This window comes from Erinaceus europaeus, chromosome 1 (assembly GCF_950295315.1).
Source record: "Erinaceus europaeus chromosome 1, mEriEur2.1, whole genome shotgun sequence".
Classification (NCBI taxonomy): Eukaryota; Metazoa; Chordata; class Mammalia; order Eulipotyphla; family Erinaceidae; genus Erinaceus; species Erinaceus europaeus.
The window spans coordinates 90,295,854-90,322,354 of NC_080162.1; the positions used below are offsets into that span (position 1 = coordinate 90,295,854).

The window sequence follows — 26,501 nt, forward strand, 5'->3', positions numbered from 1 at the left end:
TGTAATGATCCTGGGTCCATACTCCCAGAGGGTTAAAGAATAGGAAAGCTATCAAGGGAGGGGATTGGATACGGAGTTCTGGTGGTGTGGATTGCGTGGAATTGTACCCCTCTTATCCTATGGTCTTGTCAATATTTCCATTTTATAAATAAAAGTGTTTTTAAAAAGAAAGAAAGATAGCCCAGAAAAAAAAATACAGCATTCTGTATTTATATTGAAGAATGATGGTATGTATCTCTTCCTCTCATCTTTAGGACCTCAGATAGACATTTTATTTGAAAACAGAAAAAATGTTCTCGTCTCATAATAAAAATGTTGGTACTGACAATAATGTTGTGTAGGTTAGCTAGACAAATGAAGAATACAGGAGAGTCATGTTATGCATGTGTATATGGATTTTATCTTCTGCCCTTCATGGGTCACCACACAATGAAACAGCCAATAACAGGTTTAAGTTGTTCAGGAATCCAGGACAGAAATGGCACCAGCAATAGAGTGAAAGATTCTCTACCAGTAAAAATCCAAATGGAGAAATATTCATGAATATTTCAGAATATTCATCTCATAACCGTATTTTCTCCAAATGCAAAAAGTGTGTGACTCCAGGCTCCTGTGCTAAATATAAATATATATGCACTCTGGGTCAGGTGGATGGGGTAAACAGCTAACTTTATTTTTAATTTTTTTGCTCCTTTTTAATTTTTTTTATTTTACAAATTATATGTCAACAGGATTAAATCCACATCATTCCCACCACCAGAGTTCTGAATCTTCAGTCTCCCCACTGCAATCCACCAAGTTCCTCTAAGTTTGTAAAGATGGTCTAACTATCATCCCTTGTAACTATCTGTCTATACTTATACATAGTTGCCCCCTTTTTCTTCTGATTCAATCCTCTCTTCCCCTCCAAGCCACATCGTAACTACCTCCATATGTCTGTCTCCTTTTCCTTCTCTCTCTCTCTGGGTGCTGATGGAGCTGGAGTTCAGAGCCCTCTTATCCTCTTCCTCTTATCACTTCTCCCCTGCTGGGGGTATGGATCAAGGTTGTTTTTGGAGTGCAGAAGGTAGGAGTTCTGGCTTCCATAATTGCTTCTCCACTGAGCATGGGCTTTGACAGGTCAACCCCATACTATCAGCCTAAGCAGTTAATTTGATTTACAAGGTTTTTTTTTTTTTTTCAATATCAGGGACTACTCTTAGCCCTAATCCAACTTTCTAATCCTTTTCTCAGCTCTGACACCATCTTCTCAGACAATATTTTTGTCCAGCTACATGTTAGCTATCACACTCAAGCAAAAACTATGAATAGTCATAGGTCCCTAGAAACATGCCTAAAATGGGCTTTCTAGCTTCCTTCTGCCTTAAGAACCCCTACCTTCTGCACCCCAAAAATATTTTGAGCCATATTTCCAGTGAGGGAGAAATGATAGGAAGAATGGGGAGATGACCAGAAGACTCTGAACTCCAACTGCATCAGGACCCAGAGAGAGAAAAGGAAAAAGGGAGGGACATTTGAATACTGTAATAGATGTGTGTGTGTGTGTGTGTGTGTGTGTGTGTGTGTGTGTGTGTGTGTGTGTGTGAGAGAGAGAGAGAGAGAGAGGGTGGGGGAGAGAGGAAGATGGGGTCATAGAAAAATTGGCAAATATATACAGACAGTTGTAGAAATAATAGTTAACCTATATCTACAACCTTAGGAGAACTGCTGTAGCTTATAGTGGAGGGAATGGGGGTTCAGAACTCTGGTAGTTGGAACAGTACAAAGTTGTACCCCCATTTTCTTGTAATTTTGTAAATCAATATTAAATCACTGATTAAACAATCTAATAAAATACACACACACACACACAAATTCTGTGAATCGAGAAAAAATTGGGTGTCTCACAGCCAACAAGTCAAACATACCTATGTTAAGGTGGTAGCTAGGAGAATAGAGATCAAAGCAAGCACACGTGGCACAAAGTGCAAGGACCAAGTAAGGATCCTGGTTCGAGCCCCTGGCTCCCCGCCTGCAGGAGAGTTGCTTCACATGCGGTGAAAGAAATCTGCAGGTGTCTATCTTTCTTTCCTCCTCTCTGTCTTCTCCTCCTCTCTCCATTTCTCTCTGTTCTATCCAACAACAATGACATCAATAATAACAACAACAATAACTACAACAATAAAACAAGGGCAACAGAAAGAAATAAGTAAAAATATTTTTAAAAAACTAAAAAAAAAATAGGGATCAAAGGAATTCAGTTATTTCAAAACCCTATTTAAGTTCATCTGACATGTTGACCCAGTGCTGTTCTTTACTAAAGGGAACAAGTAACTCAGTAACTCTGCGTTTTTCCTCCTAATCTAGCCATTCAGTAAATTCACTCTTTATATCATCATCTCTGGAAACTAATACTCCAATTTCACAGAAAGAGCCTACAACTAGCCAGTAACAGCATTACTTGGGCAGAAAACTGATCCAAGAAGTGCTGTGGCATAAATTCATAAAAATTACTTTTGCCAAACTAATAGAAAAGCATTTCAAAAAAGCACTAGTTGGGCTTAGAAGGCCTCTAGAATTTGACCTCTCCCCTCTAGGATGAAGATAGAACTATAATCCTGGCTGTAATCCACCTTAATAGACCTAGTGTCAATAGTGTCAATAGAGAAGTCTTCACTCCAGGTAGCAGCAAAAACTGATTAAAAAAATCATCTGTCCCCACTCCTTGTAATTGATGTAGATTAAACAGGAAAAAAGTGATACTGTAATTGAATAAATTAAAAATAGAAGAGTTTCTGTCCCCATGCCTAGCAGGTGAATTAGATAAAACAGGAAAAGTTCTATTAAGTAACTCTAAAGGAATGCAATAATGCCAAAAGGCTGATGAAATTTGTATTTCAAAAGGCCCCAGTAAGGTTATTAGAGTGGTGAATTTCTGCCCAAAGCTCTCTTACCCTGCTCCAGCTTGTTACAAATATGTCACCATCTTTGGTGCATGACTGGTAAAGTTTTGGGCCCTATTCCCGTGGACCTTTCTGTTTATTCTTGGTATCTATTCTGAAATAATTCTCTGATTCCAGTACCATGCCAATGACAGAATCTCTTCCTTGAACTTTCCACTTCATATCTCATTTTCTTAGGGGAAAGTTAGGACCAAAATGCCCTGAATCTTATTTCCACTGGAACCCAAAACTTTTATGACCAGGAGCATTTGTTTTTATCCCTGTCACTGAGAGGTAATAGAATTTGGAAGACTACTGAAGAAGTCAGGCTTTGTTTCTCTTACCTGAGATGGAAGTCAAAAATGGAAAGACATCCTGAAACTCTAAAAGATATAGGTGGGACTTAGGAAGAGGAGATGGAGTCTTAGAAGTACATGAAAACAGATCCCAATGTCACCATACAGGACTGTGTGAGCACTTTCCCTTTTCCTGAATAAAATTTTAAAATGCCTGAAACCATATTCTCTCCAATTCTTTAGGAGGTTTAGCATGGTGAACCAGACACTGTAGGGAAGAGACTCTTGGGTCTCTTTCCCTAGCAACAATTTGACTAATAAATTAATAAATTTATCTCTCCTCCCCGACACAATTCTGTCCTCTAATTTATTCTCACTTCCCCACAACCTTGTGCATTGTACCACCATATATGGCTAAATGACTGCACCTAGAGACCCCTATGATTCCAAGAAGCCAAGAATGAAAACTCATGCCTCAATACTCTTATCTCCACCTACCCGGGAAGATGTCCGAATTGAATGCCTGCATTAACTTGGTCAACAGTTTCTTTATATGCTCTCTTATTTGGGTAGGGATTGGGTGAAGCTGTGATCTGGAACAGAGGGCAGAACAGAAGAAATATAAAGCACAAAAGCCTAGAATTTAGTAGATATTTTTGTTGGGGGAAGTTCTTTAAGTTCTGCCTAGGAACTACATGTTGACTATAACAAACACTTTTCTTTGGAACTCATCCATCCAGAAGTACTGGATTTTCTTTAATACAAGCAGTATCTCCTGTTACACAAGGGAGAACCCTGTGTACCTGGATTACACCCCCAAATAGATTCAAGTCCAAAATCCCTAGAGTCTTTGTCTGAAGCATTTGAATCCACTTGTAGATATATTTTTTTAAAGTCTATATAGCTATTTTCCTTTTAATCATTGGGTAACCCTTATTTAAGATCAAATCCTCTGTTTTTTTATGTTTTTGTTTTTGTTTCCTTTTAAGATTTCATTTCTTTTTGTATTGGGTTTATAGTAAATACAGTTACCAATACATGTGTAAATTTTCTCAGTTTTCTACAAAACACTCATCCCCAGCCTAGGTCCTCCTCCACCATCATGCAGCAGGACCTGAAAGTCCTTTCCCTGCCCCCAGAGTCCTTTACTTTGGTGCAATACACCAGACCTAGTCCAAGTCCTACAATGTGTTTCCACGTTCTGTTCTTATTTCTCAACTTCTATCTGTGAGTGAAATATTCCATATTCATACTTCTCTTTCTATCTTGGTTATATATATAATGGAATACTACTCAGCTATTAAGAATAACAAGTTCACTTCCTTTTCTGTTTTGAGACTTTTTGTTAAAGATCACTAATAGGTTTTTACCTTTGCTTCATGATCTCAATGAATTAAGGTGTATAAGTTGATATAGGAAAACTACATTTCCCATAATTCCTGATGTAAAGCTACAAAGAAGGGAAAAGAGTGTCTCAAAAGAAGAATGCAAAGCAAATGATTGGACAGGAGAGGACGTTTGGCTCTGGGTCATAAATACTAAGAACAGAGGAAGAAGAAGAGCAAGAGGAAATAGCATGGAAGGAATAGCATGGAGAAGGAAATGCAGTTAGAACTGAGAGTAAGGAAGAGAAACAATGGCTGAGAGAGGGATCAGTGATCATGGACTTTTCTGAGATTTTCACTGTTACTATTTTAAGGCAATAATATCTCATTCTTTTGAACAATCAATTAATATGTTCATTGGTTTTAGCCCCTAAAAGGTATTAGCCTCAAAGTAGTGACTTCAATACTAATATAGGCAAAAACTCCATTTAATTTGAGGGGCATGAGCTCTCCCTGTAACACACTGACATAACATAAAATTACCTCTTGCCAAATGCCTTGTGCCTTTTATATGAATTAAATAGACTTAGTAAGAAAGGTTTTAAAATAGAAAAAACTATGACCAAATAGATAAAGAAGTGTAGTGATCAAATATTGCCCTGGTATTTTGAGCTGGAGGTGAGAGGTTTGTTCACAAAATGTCAGAGTGTAGACATTATCAAGTGTACACATACACAAATGATTTGGAGGCATTAGGGCACCAAAGTAAAAACCCTGTGGTGAGGGGGAGGCTGGACATGCTGCTTCCTGGGCCAGTGGGGGGTGGGGGTGGGTGGTTGGGATGGGACACAGTCTTTTGGTGGTGGGAATGTTGTTTCTGTACACTCCTAGTAAAGTGTATTCATATAAATCACTAGTTAATTAATATGAGGGGGGAAATTAATTGTATGTCTCGAAGTTTTTAAAACACAGACTGAGTGTTTTTAATATATAGGCTGGGTATTTGATATGCAGGCTCTCTCAAAAGCCTAGACCAAGTAGATCAGAAGCAACCAGTGGCACAGCTATATAAGATACTGGGTACTATACAGCAAACCCTAACAAAAGGACTTTTCAAAGTTAACCCAATTACCAAATAATGTGATGATAACATTAACTATCCATTGTCTTTTTGAACCATAAGATAGCAGTAACCTCACATCTCCACTATAGAGCCTATATTTCCCCCAGTCCTGGAACCTTAGGATAGGGCCCACTTTCCTGCATGCCTCTCCTAATCCATATCAAATAATATTGCATCTGTCGATCACAACCTAATCAATGCAAAGATTGCCACCTCAACATGCTTCAGCTCAGACTGTGTCCAGAGACTTCAGATGTGGAATGACAACCCTTCAGCTGCATTACTCGGGTGAGACCTTTCTTTTCATAGTATTCTCTAATTCCATCCCAGGTAGATCACTTTCTAACAAAGTCCCAAAACCTAGATATAGACCAGGTTCTGTGAGAGAGAGCATATGTTCACACTTATCCATAAACTAGTGCAAAATATATACCTGAACGCAGAAGTACACTAGAGTTTACAGTGAGTAACCCCCCAACACTTCCTCTCCACTATTCCAACCTTTGGGTTCATGATTGCTCAACAATTTGTTTGGCTTTGTATGTTAACTCTCTTTTCAGCCACCAGGTTCCAGATGCCATCAGGATGCCGGTCAGGCTTCCCTGGACTCAAGACCCCACCAATGTGTTCTGGAGCTCAGCTTCCCCAGAGACACACCCTACTAGGGAAAGAGAGAGGCAGACTGGGAGTATGGACTGACCAGTCAACGCCCATGTTCAGCGGGGAAGCAATTACAGAAGCCAGACCTTCCACCTTCTGCAACCCACAATGACCCTGGGTCCATGCTGCAAGAGGGATAGAGAATGGGAAGGCTATGGGGGGTGGGTGGCATATGGAGATTGGGTGGTGGGAATTGTGTGGAGTTGTACCCCTCCTACCCTATGGTTTTGTTAATTTATCCTTTCTTAAATAAAAAATAAATTTAAAAAATGATTTGGAGGCATTAGAGAAAGTCAAGTGTACAAGGACTACATTCACAAGAGTTGTAAATGGCACTGTTACCTGAGCAAGAAAGAATTGAAGTCCACATCCTCCTCAGCCTACAGGTTTAGAAATTGGCACTCCCGGGAGTCAGGTGGTAGTGCAGTGGGTTAAGCACATGTGGCTCAAAGAGCAAGGACTGGGCTCAGCTACCTGCAGGGGAGTCAATTCACAGGCAGTGAAGCAGGTTTGCAGGTGTCTTTCTCTCCCCCTCTCTCCATTTCTCTCTGTCCTACCCAACAACAACGACATAAACAACAATAACCACAACAATTAGAAAGCAAGGGCAGCAAAAGGGAATATATATATATTTTTTTAATTGGCATTCCCATGCCCACCAGCACACAGGGAAAACACCAGACACCTAACTACAGTATAGCTGAAACCCAGAAGCCTATGAACCTTTAAAAAGTTGTGAAAAGGACATTTGTTAAGAAGGGGTTTTGGGGGTAGGGTTAAATGTTATAATGTTTATGCAAACAGACTCTCATGCCTGAGGCTCCAAAGTCCCAGGTTCAATCCCCCACCACACCATAAACCAGGGCTGATCAGTGCTCTGGTTAAAAAAAAAGGGGGTGCATATTTTAGGAGAAACATGGCATTTATCCCCCTCTGTATGATGCTATGCTTATTTTTAATAAACTATCTTTCCCTAGCAGAAATGAGATTTTTAAACTGTTACCAGCAGAGCCCTGTTCGGGGCCGAGCTTGGTAGACTAACACCAGTCACCATCTCGGCCCGGATTGCAATTCGTCAATAAACATCTTTGCTTCCTTACAGTGGATGGTGGTTTGATTTATGCTCCCTAACAACCAGCAGGCCAAGAAACAACAACAACAATAACAAAATGATATTTTGACTCTATTTCAATAGCCTGATGGGAACTCCTGGTGTTAGCAGGGGAAGAAATTTGTGAGTCTGCCAGAAGTTTTAGCAAAAGGGTAAATAAATACAGTGTTAGGAAAAAGACATACCACAGACAGAATGCAGGGTTAACTCAAGAATGAGAAAAGCTCAGCTCTGAACTTAAACTGAACAAAGTGGCTAGAAAAAAAGATACACCACAGATGATGTGTGGGCTTCAACTCAAGGGTGAGAAAAAAATGTCCTGTTTTAAACTGCGTAATCATTTTTATGAAGATTGCTTTGGGGTGGAGGAGCAGGGTTTAAGAAAAACTTAGGAGATAAGAATTGCTGTGTGAGGGCAAAAATAAGCAACTTCAGTTACTGTCTGTGTCTGGAATTCCTGCCTGTTTGTGGAATAAACACACAAAATGCAAGGGATGAAAATTTTATGCTAAGATAATGGCCTGTGAGACTAGTGCCTGTGTACATGGTGACTATCTGGAGAAAGAGATGTGGTTATTTTCATGTTAATATATCTAAAAATCAATATGGGAAGCCATAATTTGCTTCTGTGCTCTGTGTACCCCAGAGCGATGCATTTCAAGCACTCTGGATTTACCATAACCCTATTCTAATTACTTGAAAAACAGCTGTTTAAAACAATCCAAACCCAGCCCAGTAATTAACAGTGATTGGATCTTCTCTCAGGAATGTCATCCCAAAGGGCTGCAGGGTTCAAGCAGGAATGGTTTTATGACTAGGTCAAAGGATTCTGTAAACACTCAGAATTGTTATCTTTACTACCCCCTGGGGAACTTGGCCTTGATTTGTATATTGGATTTACAAAGTTGTGTGTGTGTGTGTGTGTGTGTGGGAGGGGTGTAGATAGAATAATGGTTATGCAAAGAGACTCTCATAACTGAGGTTCCAAAATCTCTGATTCAGTCCCTCACCCACCACCACCATAAACCAGAGCTGAACCGTGCTCCAGTAAATAAATAAATAAATAAATAAATAAATAAGGCAAGTTGCCCCAATCATGATTAAATTGCATTGAGGCAAAAATTTAAAGAAATAATAATTGAATGCATAACAAAGAGAACAACAACTTCTGCCATGCCTGCTTAAATTCAGAGAAACCATTTTACAGGGGAGTGTGGGTGGGGAGTATCTTAGATTCATTAGGGACCCTTTATTCCTAAAATAAATACAATTTGGGGGAGTCGTGCAGTAGTGCAGCGGGTTAAGTGCAGGTGGTGCCAAGTGTAAGGACCAGCATTAAGGATCCCAGTTCCAGCCCCCACCTCCCCATCTGCAGGGAGTCACTTCACAGGCGGTGAAGCAGGTCTCCAGGTGTCTATCTTTCTCTCCCCCTCTGTCTTCCCTTCCTCTCTCCATTTCTCTCTGTCCTATCCAACAACGATGATAATAACCAGAACAATAAAACAACAAGGGCAACAAAAGGGAAAATAAATAAATATTTAAAAATAAATAAATAAATACATTTTGGACTGAAAAAAAGAAAAGAAGAGAAGACATGGGAACTTAATGGGTCTGAGATGCTTAGGTGGTAAACTTTTCTTTTTAAAATCACCAGGCTCTACCACTCCTAGCTGACTCAGAGAGGGAGAGAGAACCAAAGCACTGAAGCTCCCTCACTCCATCCTCAGTCACATGCATGGCAAAGTAGGCACCTTCCTGTAGCAGAGCAAATCGACCTCTAGACCTGGAAACAGGAATGTCCAACCTCAACACTAATGGGTTGGCCTAGGAACCAGTGCTTCTCTTGCTGGGCATTAAGACCAAGGTTTCTTCCCAATCATATCAAGATTCAAACAGTGTGTTTCACAAAAAATTGAGGAGGCTGTGGTCAAGCATTACATATTTTCCTTAGGAAAATAAAAACACACATCTAGGGGCCAGGTGGTTGCGCACCTGGTTGAGCGCACATGTTGCAGGGCGTAGTGACCTGGGTTCAAGCCCCCAGTCTCCACCTGCAGGAGGGAAAGCTTCACGAGTAGTGAAGCAAGGTTTCAGGTGTCTCTCTGTCTCTCTTCTTCTCTATCCCCCATTCCTCTCTATTTCCAGCTGTTTCTATCCAATAAATAAAGATAATAAAAAATTTTTTTAAAGTGCATTCATTTTTTTTAAAAAAAAACTTATTTAAAACACACACACATCTAGACTGTTAGGTCTGGGTGGGCCTGACCATTGAAGACAGGATGCCTGTGGCTAAGGCAGTCACAAGAATGCAGATACCTGGATGGAGGCACAGCCAGTTCCTGAAATGTGTGCTGGGGGTCAACAGTTTCAAAAAACCACGGTCCCACTAGACTAACCTTCATGGAAAATCCCCACTGAACTCTCACTGAACTTCCTTGTTCTCCTTGCCCTATAAGAATCCTCCTCCCCTGACCCTGGGTGCAACTTCACAGGCCCCACTCTCTCCAGACCCTGGAACTTTTCCCAGGAGTGCTTGAATAAAGCCCTGCTTGATAATACTTGTGTCCTTTTCTCTTTTTTTGTAGGCTTTTTAAAAACAATTTTCCCTTTTGTTGCCCTTGTTGTTTTATTGTTGTGGTTATTATTGTTGTTCTTAATGTCGTCATTGTTGGACAGGACAGAGAGAAATGGAGAGAGCAGGGGAAGACAGAGAAGGGGAGAGAAAGATAGACACCTGCAGACCTGCTTCACCACCTGTGAAATGATTCCCCTGCAGGTGGGGAGCCTGGGGCTCGAACCCAGATACTGATGCTGGTCCTTGCATCCTTACTGCTTCTATCAGGTCTCATTGGATCAGACATTACATAGACAATCTCAGGGACACTTGAACAATATGACCCATAATTAATAAAATTGGGCTCTTTTATCCTGACCTACTTGCCTCAAATGAACTTCCATTTCTCTGTTAAATAACCTGACTCTTCTATTGGTGAGACTTTCTAAGGTCTCCAACTTCTTCCTTTCAAAGTCATCTAATACGACTTCTGGTTTTCTCCAAATTCCCTTTCAACTCAGTGCCGGAGCCAAAAATAAATGGTTCAGGTCACAAAGTTCTGAGTTTCAGGCTGTCCTAGTAGAACTAGGATTTAACGTTACCTGGTCCTAACCATCCCCTAACACTTCCAATCCCATCTGAGCACCTGGGAATATAACAAGTGATTCATCTGAATAGAGCCTGTCCAGCCACACCAGGAAAATGAACTCTTGTAAGAAAGAATTAAAGGACTTGCGAGCTTGAGAATGGACATTTGTAAATAATAATAATAATTCAAAGGGCCTGTACCTCTGGTGGTCCAGAGTGTTTAAGCCCAGCCTCCACAGCTGAAAGCAATGAGAAGTGATTGGCGCCAAAATGTGGAATGGACGTGCCTGAATTGCAAGACTACACATGGGAAAAACCTGGGAAACTGTTGGAGCATGAATGTAATTAGCATATGGTGGGGTGGGGGAGGTTATGTGCCCCGACCAGCAGGGCGGTGAACAGGGGCTAGGAACCCAACGAGACCTAAAATGATAGGGACACAAGACACGAAGAATGACAGCAAGACAAGTTTCTGATCAAGCTGCAAAATTTCATTGTGAACACAGGCATTATAAGGCTTTGGGGAATGAGAGGGAATGCTGGAGGAGGGGGGAGGGGGAGCAAACTTCAAAGCAGAATGTTCCTTGCAACAAATGGCGGGAACCAAACTGTGTGTTGACTCACTTGTGTTGACTCACTTGATTACTGATAAATGGTTTACCTAAGGGCAAATGGCCTGCCCAGGGGGGAATTAACACTTGTCTTGAGGGGTTCCTTTGTCTCAAAGCTTATCATCTATAAAGCAGAGAAATGGCTCCTGGCAGTTATGTGTAAAAAAAAAAAAGAGGGGGACTGAGAGAGGTAGAATTGGGATCCCTCTACCTCCCCATTGTGCAATATAATATATATATATATATATATATATATATATATATATATATATATATATATATAGTTTATTTTTAGTGAAGTATCTTTCCTAGTACAAATAAGGACATGGGACTCTGTTGTATTTTATTTTATTTTATTTATAAAATAAAAATATAGACAAGACCATAGTGTAAGAGTGGTACAACTTCCACCACCAGGGTTCTGTATCCCATCCCCTCCAGTGAAAGCTTTTTTTTTTTTTTTACCAGAGCACTACTCAGTTCTGGCTTATGGTGCTGGGGGTGGGGGCATTTGAACTTGAGACTTCAGAGCCTCAGGCATGAGCGTCTCTTTGCATAACCATTATTCTAATCTACCCCCACCAGCTCTCCTATTCTTTATGCCTCTGGGAGTATGGACCCAGGATCAATATGGGGTGCAGAAGATGGGAGGTCTGACTTCTGTAATTGCTTCTCCACTGGACACGGGCATTGGCAGGTCAATTCATACTCCCAGCCTGTTTCGATCTTTTCCTAGTGGGACAGGTCTCTTGAGAGGTGAGGTTCCAGGACACCGGTGAGGTTGTCCACCTAAGGACCATGGGCAGGCAAACCCAAAATTGCAAATATTTTTACTCTTTTCACACCCACATAAGCTGTCTTACTAGTCCTTTAATGGCAATTTTTTTTTTCTTTCTCATATTTGGAAGCTACTCTCTTCCCTGATCCAGCTTACTAGCCCTTTTTCCAGCCATGACATTATCTTCCCAGACAATAACTTGGGTCCACCTGCATATCAGAGGTCAGACTCAGGCAAAATCTAGTAAAGTCACAGTCCCTTTGGAATTTACATAAAATAGACTCACTAGCTATTTCCAAAATGGAGACCCCAAATCTTCATCAGCAATATTCCAGCCTTTAGGTTCATGATTAGTCAACAGTTTGTTTGACTTTAATGTTGACTCTTTTTTCAGCCACCAGGTTCCAGATGCTACCATGATGTCAACCTGACTTCCCTGGGCAGATGACCCCACCAATGTGTCCTGGAGCCCCACTTCCCCAGAGCTCTGCGCCACTAGGGAAAAAGAGAGACAGGCTGGGAGTATGAATCGACTTGCCAAAGTCCATGTTCAGTGGGGAAGCAATTAGAGAAGCCAGACCTTCCACCTTCTGCACTCCTTAATGAGCCTGGGTCCATACTCCCAGAGAGTTAAAGAATAGGAAAACTATCAGCAGAGGGGATGGGATATGGAGTTCTGGTGGTGGGAATTGTGTGGGGTTGTACCCCTATTATCCTATGGTTTTGTCAGTGTTTCCTTTTTATAAATAAAAATTTAAAAAACATATTTTATTTATTTTTTTAAATTTTTTTATTTATAAAATAGAGATATTGACAATTCCCACCACTAGAACTCCCATTCCATCTGCCCCCCCAGCTTTCCTAATTTTTTTTTATTGTTGTAGTTATTATTGTTGTTGTTCTTCATGTTGTCATATTTAGATAGGACAGAGAGAAATGGAGAGAGTAGGGGGGGAGAGAGAGATAGACACCTGCAGACCTGCTTCACCATCTGTGAAGTGATTCCCCTGCAAGTGGAGAGCCAGGGGCTCAAACCTGCATCCTTACGCTGGTCCTTGAACTTTGCACCACTTGCACTTAACCCACTGCACTACTGCCCAGCCCCCATCTTTCCTACTCTTTATCACTTTTTCCCACCCAGGGTCATTATGGTTCAGAAGGTGGAAGGTCTGGCTTCTGTAACTGCTTCTCTGCTGAACATGGACATTGGCAGGTTGACCTATACTCCCAGCCTGCCTCTCTTTCCCTAATGGGGCAGGGCTCTGGGGAAGCAGAGCTCCAGGACACATTGGTGGGGTTGTCTGTGTGACAATTTTTTGCATAACCATAAGCATTATGCAATCTATCCCCACCCCTGTATGGCAGTTTTTTTAATACAGCTTTTTTCTCTGGTTCCTTTTAACATTTTTCTTTTGATTATTCTATGGTCTTAACAATGTGTTTGCATATCTAGGATCACTGAGGGGATGAAAAGGTGTTCATGAAGGCTGATTGGGGGAATCAGTGCCCTAAGAAGGATGTTGGCACTTTGGTGGTAGGCAAGGTGTGCTAACTATACCCCCAAGACAACAAAATACTTGTAAAAATATTTCCTCAAATATTTATATATATACACATGTATATGTATATGTATATGTATATGTATATGTATATGTATATGTATATGTATATGTATATGTATATGTATATGTATGTGTGTGATATGGTTAGTAAAAATACACCTTATGCAATCAAGTAGCAAAGAGAAATTTGTTATGTATATAGTTTGGGAGCAGACAAATGGACAACACTTACAGTGTACCAAGCACCATGGAGCTGTTCACATATGTCATCTTACTTCATTCTTTTAGTCTTAAGTGCTTAAATTTGAACAAACTGAGTTTATAGAGGTTATAGAATGTTTCCAGTATATAAAACTAATGAATCTTGGAATCAGGACTCAAACCCACATCTTCCTGGACACAAAACCTATGAGCACATGCTATCAAAATGTTTCATAAAATAGGAGACTGATTCCTGCCAAATAGCTCCTCTTTTACACTGTAGTGGCTAATAAGGTTTGAGGAAATTGACATTCATTCTCTTTAAACATGTGCATTTTTAAAAACTGATTGAGAAAGTAGGAAGGTGGCTACATAGTTGAGGCCATTTCTTGCATATGTGAGGCCCTGAAATCTGTTTCTCTCTCACACAATAGAAAAGTTAGCAAGAGAGTAATAGATAGTTCACCCAGTAAACACAAATATTATCATGTGCAAGAACCTGGGTTTGAGACCCCGTCACTAAATTAGAGCACCTTAATGGGGAAAGTTTCATAAGTGCTAGAACAGTGCTATAGTCTTTCTCCTTTTTTCTCTTTTTTTACTGTTTCTCTACACCTCTGTCTATTACCCTCAATAGCCAAGACCTGGAAGCAACCCAGGTGTCCAACAACAGATGAGTGTTTGTGAAAGTTGTGGTATATATACACAATGAAATACTACTCAGCTATTAAAAATAGTGATTTCACCTTCTTCAGCCCATCTTGGATGGAGCTTGAAGAAAATAAGTTAAGTGAAATAAGTCAGAAACAGAAGGATGAATATGGGATGATCTCACTCACAGGCAGAAGTTGAAAAACAAGATCAGAAAAGAAAACACAAGTAGAACCTGAAATGGAATTGGTGTATTGCACCAAAGTAAAAGACTGGGGTGGAGGGGGGGTAGAGAATACAGATCCTAGAAAAAGATGAAAGAGGACCTCATGGGGGTTGTATTGCTATGTGTAAAACTGAGAAATGTTATGCATATTCAAACTATTGTATTTCCTGTCAAATGTCAATCCCACAATAAGGAAAAAAATTTTTTTAAATAATAAATTACAAAATTTTTAAGTAGGGCCTGCTGTAGATCATGCCACCAGCCATAGCTATGACTGCCGGGGAAACGGTGGCTTAAGACAGTTGGCTGGTATCATCTTTATTAGAAAGTGAGGAGTCTCAGGACTCATCCAACAGTATAGGTTCCTCACAGAAAGTCCACAGGATCCTCGCACAGCGCCAATCTTACAGAAAAATTTTGAAAGACCTATCTTCTGAAGATACACGAGGCAGAAAAGGAGACGGAGAAAACCCTGGAGTTTCTGCTGTCACCTCTATGTCTGTCCCAGCTCCCATCTATCAGACTAGCACTGGACAGTACATTGCCATCACCCCAAATGGAGCCTTACAGCTGGCCAGTCCAGGCACAGATGGAGTACAGGGACTTCAGGCATTCACCATGACAAATTCAGGCAGCACTCAGCAAGGAACAATTCTTCAGTATGCACAGACCTCTGATGGACAGCAGATACTAGTGACCAGCAATCAGGTGATCATACAGACTGCATCAGGAGATATGCAGAACTATCAGATCCATACCACACCCTCAGCTACTTCACAGCCACAGACTGTGGTGATGACATCTCCTGTGACTCTTACATCGCAGACCACTAAGACAGATGACCCCCAATTGAAAAGAGAAATCAGGTTGATGAAAAACAGAGAAGCTGCTCGAGAAAGCCGCAGAAAGAAGAAAGAATACGTGAAATGCCTGGAAAACAAGAGTTGCGGTCCAGGAAAATCAGAATTAAACCCTGATAGAAGAGCTAAAGACTGAAATCAGAACTAAACCCTGATAGAAGAGCTAAAGACTTTGAAGAACCTTTATTCCCATAAAAGTGTTTGATTTTTAAGAATGTTTTGTGGACTTGCCTAACAATTAAATGGATTTCTTTGTAGTGGAATCTATAAATTAAAAGATCAAAAAAATGAAGCATTTTTATCTAGGTGTTTTCAACTCAACTTATACAAGAGATCTTGTGACAGAGGATAAAGTGGAAAGTGGCCTCAAAGAAGTTACTGACAACTGGAAACTGTAAAAAAAAATCAAACTTACTCAAGAAACAGAAAGCAAACCATCAGTTTGAATGCTCGAAATAACAATAGTTGTCAATAATCTAGAAGTGGCAGATAAAATTTAGTAAGTTGAATTTTTAAAAAATTAATCAATTTACCTTGTAGTTTGAATTTCTTCAAGTTTACCTTTTTTCAATTGTGTGTATTTATTTTATTTCTGTCAATAAATTCCAAATATAAAAAAGTTAATGAATAACTAGGTATATACATTATGTGACTTGATTATGTAAGACATGTCCTATTGTCAAGTCTTCTAAATGGGTTTTTAAAAGTTTGTTTACTGGACTTAAGAGGGTTTTTGAGAGCTGGGTAACTAGTTTTGAAGCCTGTCCTAGAAGGCATGTAAGGTACATCATGCAAGGAGTGAAGTAATTTTGTAATCTTTTTTTTTTTTATCAGAATGGAAATAGAACTGTTACAGGGCCTCAAGATGATATTAAGAGTATTTTTAAAAAATCAGAAGATGCATACCAAAGTTTTCAAGAAAATTTTATAATTGATTTAATGTAAAATTTCTCATATTCTAAAGTAGTAGTACAGTTACAAAGGCAGTTTTATGTCAGAGACTATTATGTAATTAGTGAATGGTACATTTATAAGGAAAGTGACTACCAGCATATTTTTATAGCTAATATTTATGTTATAATGTTGAGTTTTTAATGATTTTAAATGTTTATATAGTTTATTTGGGAAAATATATTTTGCATCTCAAAGCATAATTTTTATATTATGGGAATTAAAATTTGCTTATTCACTAATGTTTGAATTATAAAGTTTATATGCAGTTTACCCAAAGTTCAGAAGTGCTATCAGTAAACCATTGTTCAGCCTTTTTATTCCAAATTGTATACACTTTGAATAACTACTGTGTGCTTGTTATACAATATGTATCATATTGTTTATGAAATAAAGGATATTTGATAAAAAAATTAAACAAATAGAAATAATAGTCAACCCATATCTGTGACCTTGCAAGAACTACTACAGCTTCCAGTAGTTCCTGGAGGGAACAGGGACACAGGTAGTGGGGAAAATGTAGAATTATACCCTTTTAACCTCATAATTTTGTAAATCAACATTAAATCACTAATTCGAAAAAAAAGTTTTTAAATAAGAACAGAAAAAAGAGAAAGAAAATATATAGATTTTAATCTTTCAGGAGGGCAAATTCTGTTACAAAAAGAAAGGGTTGCTTATGAGAGAGGAGGAGTAACCCAACCCCACTTGGAACAGGTCAAGGGAAGCAGCAGGTAAGGAGAATACACAAGGACTCCTTGCTTTGCCCTGCCTTGGCCAGAAGAGGCAGGAAGGAGCCCAGCAGCCTGCTCCTTCTTTCTCCCCATCCACTCCCAGCTCTCCAGTGCTTCTGTCTCAGACTCACAGCTTACTACTATTCTGAGAAGAGTCATGTCAATCCAGTTTCTGCTGAGACTCCTGGTCCTCTGTGTGCTGCTGCTGCAGGCCCAGGGAGGCTACCAAAGATGGAAGAAGCTTCAGAGTAGGTGATGGGCTGGGGCACAGAGCTGGGCATGGGCCAAGGGAGGCTAGGAGTACGGAGAGCCTGTCAGCTCTAGAGAGGACTGAGAAGTTGCTATTATTCAGCACATTCTGCTCTATTCACACCAGTGTGAAGACTCTGAATCTTTCCACATGGTTTTATCCAGTTTCTTTGGCCAGCCCTGGGAACAGTAATGGGGTACATGAAATAGAAAAAACTGTATTGAGAATCAATGTGGATGATTTCTTCTTTGATCTATGCACATATGTAATGGGTGTTTTTAGGAAAAGACATAAGAAATGACATTTGGGAAAACAATTTTGAGGGTGTACAGGGCCAAGTGAAAATTATGCTCAGGTGTCCTCTAGAGGACAAAGAAAAATTTTACCACCAGAACCTACATAAGGAATCAGTCCTTCCTCCACCCTAACTAAAATCCAATGTGAGCTATGTTAAACTTTTTTTTTTTTTTTGTCATCTGGGATTCATTGCTCCATGTCAATTTTTTTCAGATAGAGAGTTAAAGAAAACATGACAGCAACACAGCTTCCGTTAGTATGGTGGGAGCCAGGCTTGAACCTGGGATATGAGCCTGTCAAAACCAGTGTACTGTCCAAGCCAACTGTCTTGCTGATCCTCTAGAATAGATTTTTAAGTATCTACTTAGGGGGCTGGGCAGTGGCAGATCCATTATCATGCATAATGACCTGAGTTTGCACTCCACATGTGCAAAGGGAGCTGTGAAGCAGGTCTGCAGGTACTTTTCTTTCCTTCTTTATCTCCCTATCCCTCTTTGATTTTTCTCTGTCTTATCAAATAAAATAGAAAAAGAAAAAAGTGGCTGCTGAGAGCAGTGGATTCATATTGCCAGCACCAAGCCCCAGTGATAGCCCTGATGGGGGGGGGGGGGGAAGTACCTAAATATAAAATAGCAAATGTGTATTACTTAAGCTACTAAATACTTGTTGATATTTTATGGTCACAATAAGAAACTATTGCAGAACTAGATGATACAGACCATCAAAGTTCCAAAGTTTGTAGGTAAGGAAGTGCAGTTTCAAAGGGAGTCACTGCCCCAGGAACACTTGGCTACACTAACAAAGCACCTAAAAACTAAGTTGGACCTGAAATCCCTCCCCTTTTCTCTACTCTTCTCACTGCTCTCCTTCCCTAGAGTCCTTTGCCTTGGTACAATACACCAAACCAGTCCAAGTTTTGCTTTTTGTTCTTACTTCTTAAATTCTACCCATGAATGAAATCACCCCATATTCATCTTTCTCTTTCTGGCTTATCTTACTTAACATGATTCCTTCAAGCTCCATCCAAGATGAGGTGAAGAAGAGTGTTTTGCAGACACCTCTCTTGGTGAGGTGAGAAATTTGCCAATAACTGTACTGTAAACCATTAAATCTCACAAGGAAAAAAAAAAAAAAAAAGAAAGAAAGGGGGAAAAATTGAGTTGAGATCCTTTAGAAGGGGGTTGAACTCTTGGTATACCATTTGCCCTCTGGTCTGACTTTATGAAATTATTCAACCTCCCTCTGTTACTAATCTTCACTAATATAGTCAACGACTGCCACCTCTCCAGATTCAAAGGAGGTCTCAAAACTTTACATCAGGCTCAACCTGACGCTGTTGACTGGCTACAGAAGAAGGGCAAACGCTAGAAGAAGAAGAACTAATATCTCTCAAAACATAGGGATTAAACTAATAATATATACAACTCACCTGGTTTTTATGCCTTTTATATAATAATAAATGTTCAATAGAGTAAAGGGAGAAAGTAAGTAAATGATCATTAGGAGGAATAGGATGGTGGCAGCGAAGGAAAATATTGAATGCAGTATTTCCTGAGAAAGGGCAGAGATAGTAGAGACAGAGAATGTGAAGAAAGGAGAAATGGAACTGTGGTATGGACGATGTCTCTGGCCTCATTGCATTCTCAGAGTGAGAGTATAGGTTGTGTGGGAGTAGCTTCACTCGGACCATGACTAATGAGGGAAACAAGAGGGGACCAAGTGGTAATGCATCCACTAGAGCACATGTCACAATGCACAAGGACTGGAGTTCAAGCCCCTCACCCCTTCATGACTGGTGAAACAGTGCTACAGGTGTCTATCTCTTCTTCTCTACCTCCACTTCCTTCTCAATTACTCTCTGTCTCTAACCAATGAATTAATAAACAGATAAAACAAAATGGAGGCACAGGTTCCTGAGTGTGGGTCTATGAAGAGTCCAGAAGCCCAGGCACTGAGGTTTACTGGAAAAGCACAGAAGTACACTTTAAGGCAGGAGGTGCAGGGGATGGGTGGGATGGGTCAGGTGGTGATGCACCTGGCTAAGTACACAGGATTAATACCCCACTCCCTACCTGCAGGGAGGAAGTATCATCATAGGTGAGGCAAGTACTGCAGGTATCTCTCTTTCTCTACCTCCCCCACTCCACTCAGTATCTCATTATCAAATAAAATTGCCACCAAGAACAGTGGATTCAGGCACTGAGCTGCAAAAATAACCCTGGTGACAAAAATATATATATTTAAATGTGTACAAGGAATGGGGGAGATAGCATAGTTATTATGAAAAATACTTTTATACCTGAAACTCCAAAGTCCCAGGCTCAATCCTCCACACCAACATAAGCCAGAGATGAGCTCTGGTACAATAAATAAATAAATAAATAAATAAATAAATAAATAAGTAAATAACAGTAGCAGGATGTGTTCAAGGGGCAGAGAATAAGTATCCATGAGTCATGAATGGGACTGGATCTGCTGTCTTGGGGGAGATGATCTGTTTGATAGGGGCCTCTTTCTACTGACTCTACTTCTACACAGTTTCAGGAACACAGCAGCCACAAGTAAGACAAAGCTGTGGCAAGCACATCAAAATAGATTTGTGCCAGCATCAGTGTGAATATGACCAAGAGTGTCAAGCAAATAATATATGCTGTTCAGCCTTCTGTGGGAATATCTGCATGAATGTCCTGTGAGTAGGACACAGACTGTGCCATGTATCCAGCATCCCCATTCCCCCTGCTCAGAGACTGCCTGTGACAGGACATCAAAGGACCTCAAAGCCTGAACACAAGAATAGAAGCAAGAATGACACCCTCCATACTCTCTTGACTTCCTGTTCCCATCAAGTAAACCAGCTCAAATTCCAATAGAACTAACTGCCTGTGTTACAGCCATTAACTGTCATTACTGAGAACCCAGTGCAAACCATAAAATGACCATGCATTTCTGGGTACAGGCCTTTGATCTTTCTCCCCTGCCATATTTCTCTACTCACTCTCCTTTAGGCTCACATAACCATGACAGGACCCATTATTACTCTGCTCACTGAGACAGAACTCCTAGAGGGAGAAGTTGCTCATGTGTGACTTCTCCCAAAGCTACAAAGCACATTCCTGGCCCCGCAGTCAGAAGGGGCAAGTAACCATGAGAAGGTGGAGATCACACCCTCCCTTCCACAGAGTAGACACCCCCCAGCCCCCACTAAGAGCTGCATTCATGTTCCAAGTCTTGGTTCACCTCACCCCTTCTCCACACTCTGCTTGTCAGGTTGAGACAAATCACTCTTTACAATGATGGCCGTGAATGCTGGGAGGTGACATGCCCCAGACCAAACAAGAGTGTAGGTGACAAAGTGGCTAGATGAGGATGTTTCCTCTGGGATCCCTGTTGACTCCCTTCTCCATTGAGCTGAGACCACAATCATAACATTGACTCCTATGCTGCACCCCATCACCCCTGCCAGAATGGCCACCCATATAAGATGCTGTGTAAAATGGGGTGCCATGACCTGAGCTTCCACTGCCCTCTATGATCTGAGTGGTCCCCACCTTTCCCAAATATTCTTTCTCATGATCTCGTTCTTTTTACTAACCCACAGGAAGCCATCAGGTGGGTGGTAGGCAAGTGGTTATGGTGGTGTTGACAAAGATTCACTGACAGGATGGCATTGGGTCTTGCCCATGGTCTCATGGTGAAGCAGAGAAAATTAATCACTGGGTACACACTGCCTACTGCTCTGTGCAATCACAGCTCCTCTGAATGGGTGCTGAGGGTAAATCCAATCACTACGTGGCATGCAGACAATTTCAGTATGGAGGTAACTGAAGAATTCAGCCAGGCAGGTCATGCTAGAGGCAGTGTTAATTCCACTGTAATGATTCCTGCTGCACATCGATGAAGGAGCCACCAGAGGATAAAACCTGTGTCCATCAAATCAGAAATCACCCTCCTCAGAAGCATTATAGGGTTCTGTATGTGAGGGATTGTAGAGACTTCTAGCTAGCTCTGCCCTTGGACAAATGAGTCTTAGGAAATAGATCCTGATCAGATCCAAGATCCTACCTGAGATCCAATCATCTCAGAGGTTACAGTTAAATACTATGACAAAGGGGAGTGCTTGCCTTAATATTATTGTGCGATTTTTCTTTATTGGAAGAAATATGTACCTCCATAATTGGTAAACAATATGCATGAGTCCCCTGGAAGTTCTTTACTCTTGTGGAGATAGAGAAAATGCATATGCAAGTTCTACCATGGTCTGAGCCTCCAAATCTTCAAGTTCTAGCCTACAAAGAATAGCTAATCAATGTTGTTTTTTATGTGATCAAATATGTATCTTCATAGTTGTTTCTGGTTTCCATGATTTGTTCTGTTCTTATATTTTCAATCTGCTCTTTCTCTATGGTAGTGCATACTGGATAATTCTAGTGTCTTTCTCATGTCACACATCACAATAGTGCTCCTGTCTAGTTTCTTTCATTTGGCCCTTGTTGTTTTATTGCTGTAATTATTATTGTTGTTGTTGTTGTTAGATAGGACAGAGAAAAATGAAGAGAGGAAGGGATGACTGAGAGGGGGAGAGAAAGACAGACACCTGCAGACCTGCTTTACTGCTTGTGAAGCAACTCCCCTGCAGGTGGGGAGCCAGGGCTCGAATCAGGATCCTTATGCCAGTCCTTGTGCTTGGTGCCAATGTGCGCTTAACCCACTGCGCTACCACCTGACTCCCAAAGTTTTCTGATTTTTAAAGTTTTCTGATTCAAAGTATTTTTTGTATTTCAGAATGTTTTTCACAGATATTTAAATAAAAGTGAAGTGTTATATTTTACTTTTTTCTGACTGAAAGATTTTTCTGGTGGGATAAATTTTCAGCAGAAATATTTAATTTTTAATTTTTGATAAGCTTTTGATAAGCTTGAAGTTTTCTACTATTTTTCTGTTAGCTTTGTAACATTTGACTCCAATAGACCAATATTAGCAGTTTTTCGATCAAACTGTTCTTGCTTGGATTTGGCCACTGGGAACTCTTTCGAGTTGATTCCTGCTTTCCATTATTATTATCTTTTTGAACATTGCCTTACTTTCTGACCCACATGATGTCCCAGGTTCATCCTGTATTATCCAAGCTCAGTTCTAGAGCCAGCAATTTCCTTAGAATCCTTGACCCATTTTTTGGAGAATAGTATTTAGAAAACAACTTTCTGGGCTCTTGTGTTCATTGCTACTGTGGTATCACTGCTTATAGATCTTTCAGCAGGCATAGCTAGGAAATAAGTGTGACTCATAGTAGTTTCTGCTACATATAAATATTAAGCTAATTATGACCTCATATTTATGTCTCTAATTTTTATTCAGTCCCTCAAGCTTCATTCTAGGATTCTTTCTTTTTCTCAGACAGAAATCTGACTTTTTCATCTACTAGTTATTTTTTTAATTTACTAGTTATTTCTTGTTTGTTCAATCTTGCTCATATGTAGCTTTTGAATTCTCTACTCATACACTGTGAGAAACAAATTTGTTAGAGACCTTGTAGCCAGAATATCGCCACTGTTTTGTGTTTTTGCATGTTTCTCCCATATCAGTAGGGAAGAAATTAAAGGTAGCACGAGGATGGGTTTTTGAATGAACTAAGGAAATGTCTCTTACACTGTGGGAGGAGTTTTGAAAAGTAACCACACCTGAGAAACAGTACATCAATTAGAAAGACAGGTGATCCCAGTAAACCAAAGGGAGGCTAGCCCCAGGTGTAACTTTAAGAAAAGGAAAGATGCATTGGCAGGCTTTCCTCTCATCTTGGCCTTCAGGTATTCTGTCACACGAGCTTTCCTTTGCACCTTAATATTGTTTCTACATGACTTTTACCTCACATTTCTGTAATAAAGAGTTTGTACTTTATACACCTGATTAGTGAGTCACTTATAATTCTTTCCACGATGGTGTGAAGGACTCTCTTCTTGGGAGAATACTAGCCCTGGGAGGATCCCCTTGGAACCTGGCCAATTTTCCCCAAAACAACCTGATCTCTGGAAAACTGAATAAAAAAGGGCTTCTTCCCAACTGCTTATATTAAAATGTTATGTGAGAAAAATCCCTCTCTCCTGTGAAGCGCATTAGATCAGCCTACTTATTCTAAGGTAGTCAAATAGGAAAGTAAAGGTAAGGAAACTACACTATAGGAAGGGAACAATATAGGATATCAAGCCCATATAGGAACAGCAAGGGCATCCAAGGGTAGCAGACAGGAGTAGAAAAAAGTCAAAGGCCACCATCTAGCAATTGAGTTTATTTGTCAAAGAATGTGCTCCCATGAGGCCAGCTCTCTGTGAGGACAGCTATCCCAGGAGGAGGTCAGGGTTTCAGACGTGTAACAGTTTTCTGAAAGATAAAAAGGTTAGATTCATAAATGCAAGACAACTGTGGGAGGCAAGCAAGTATTCTCAAGCTTGATAGAACCAATTTCTGGCAGATGATGAAAAATGAAGACTTCATGTGACAACAGGAATTATCTCCTTAGAGTGAGGAAGATCAATTCACTAAAGAAAGGCTGAGATTTGGGGTCTAAGCTAAAAGGACCCATGGAAAGTTCTTTAAAAAAGACAATGGCTAAAAATCTGGACCAAAAAAAAAAAACAGTAAAAGATCATTTATTGAGTAATACAACAATAATATTGCAGGTGTTGACTATATAATGAAAGAAGCAAAGTTTCCCAAGCTAAGAGCTTTGTTTATATGCAGGGAGAGAGTTGCTTTCCTAATTTTGCTATTTTTATGCCTAAGAAGTAAAATAGTTCAGTCTTCCATTTAGGAATAGCAACAACTGAGAAGGTAAGATTCAATGAAGAAGAAAAAAGAAAAGAGTCAGTGAAAATAACTTGTCCATATACATTTCTACATTCTCTGACTCACTTCATTTTTCCAGCAAATGTTTCCACAATAGGTCCAGCAGCACGTGTAATTTTCTTCGAGACATCTCAAGTTTCTAGAACACTTCCTGGAGCATTCTCGAACTGTTGGATTTCCCCAGCACTCTGCAATGAAGTCATCCTCTGAAAATTGAGATGAAGTACTGAGAAGCTGATCTGGGCCACAGAAGCAAGTGTTAGAAAAGAAGCCCTTACATTGTGGCCTTGGTGTAGTAGGTATCTCCCAGACACATGTCAAGGGGAGATGAGAGGCTATATGTCAGAATCTATACTATAAAGATTAACTGCCCCCACCCAATAAAAAAGAGCATCTTTTTATAAGTATAATAATCTGATTATAACCTGAACCCCAAGTCTACATTAAGATACTTGTTTACCTTATAAGTAAAGTTCCTTCCAGCACCTCCTCAAATACTAGGCACTGCTTTCTCACTGACCTACTGCATCTGCAATGACTTCTTTATGTTTCTTGCTCTGATGGGTCCTACAAGTGTTGCAGGTCTCTGGGAGAGTAAGTTCAATGAAGGGTTTAGTACACTCCCAGCATTCACTTGCATACCTATAAATTCTGTACTTATGTGGCAGAATATATCAAGGCCTTAAATTTCCCAGTTCCTCATCCTCACACTATTTCATAGCAAGGGAAGCTAGAAGAGGAAGAATCAAAGGCAGATTCTCTCTCTTAGTCTTCCTGTCCTTGCTGACACTGCCTTTAATAACTCAGCCTCTCTCTGAATTGTTATCTCTCTTAATGTTCTTGGTGCCTCCATTGATTCTGTTTTCTCACCATATGCTCCTCTGTTTTGCCACACTTAAGAAACTTTTTTTTGTCTTTCTCTATCTTTTCACTTTCTGAAAAATCTTGCCACTAAAACTAAAGTTATACGTCAAGAAATAACCACTAAGTCTCATCAGAGCACACAAAACTATGACACAGAGCTTCTAAAAGCAATAGAACTCCATATTGGTGCCTCTATCCCAGTAGCCTGATATGGACAAATATTATATCCTACTACTTTAGGGGAAGTGCGTGTGTGTGTGTGTTTTGAGAGATGCTCATTTCTACTTTCAAAGATGGAAGAAAAAGTATTGAAAGCTCTCATTTTGAGCACTTCTTGGATCTCTGTGCATATAAAAAACAGTATATGATTCTCCCAAAGGTAAGCCAGAGAAGTTGTTCCCAAAGTCAGATGTGCAGACACAATTATCTCTTCTCTTGCTGAGGAACAAGAACAATACCCCACCACCCACCACTCTGATGCCTGACCCAACCACATCACCTACTGCTGTTTTGTTCCCTGATTCCTCCAAACACAGACAGTGCTGCCATACAGAAGAATGCCATGAGTAGAGGTGCCCATAGCTTCATATTTGTCTAGATATGTCGTCAGGATTTTTTTTTCCTTTCCAGTTGCTGCCAGAGATTGAGACATATGAATGGAGAAAGTTGTGAAACAGGAAGTTGTGCTTACAGAATTTCTTTACATTTTGCCTTCTACTTATTCTTTCTTTTCAACAATGCACCCATTACTTGTGAAGTGAACCCCTGCAGGTGGGGTGAGGGGACTCAAACCCAGGTCTTCGTGCTTGGTAATATGTGTGCTTAAGTGAGTGCGCTACCTCCCAGGCCCTTCAGTTGACCTTTTAAAAAGAATTTTTTAGGGACTGGGCTGTGGCATACCTGGTGGAGCATATACTTTACAGCATGCATAGCACCACATTTAAGGCCCAGCTCCCCACCTGCAGGGGAGTCGCTCCACAGGCGGTGAAGCAGGTCTGCAGGTGTCTATCTTTCTCTCCCCTTCTCTGTCTTCCCCTCCTCTCTCCATTTCTCTCTGTCCTATCTAAAAACAACGGCATCAATAACAACAATAATAAC

At 40.3% G+C, this 26,501-nt stretch overlaps 2 protein-coding genes across 2 annotated transcripts; both read left to right on the forward strand.

Moving 5' to 3' along the window:
- Positions 1–14,967: 14,967 nt before the first annotated feature.
- On the forward strand, positions 14,968–16,039 carry LOC103127651 (cyclic AMP-dependent transcription factor ATF-1-like). The gene is given in 2 exon segments (XM_016194996.2): positions 14,968–15,556; positions 15,593–16,039. Coding segments are annotated over 2 exon segments (534 nt in total). The 5' UTR covers positions 14,968–15,102; the 3' UTR covers positions 15,673–16,039.
- A 1,270-nt stretch (positions 16,040–17,309) lies between these two features.
- Positions 17,310–20,392, forward strand: LOC103127644 (protein WFDC10B-like). The gene is made up of 2 exons (XM_007538529.1): positions 17,310–17,404; positions 20,266–20,392. Exons 1-2 carry the CDS (start codon positions 17,310–17,312, stop codon positions 20,390–20,392), a joined length of 222 nt encoding a protein of 73 aa, XP_007538591.1.
- The last annotated feature ends 6,109 nt before the right edge of the window (positions 20,393–26,501 follow it).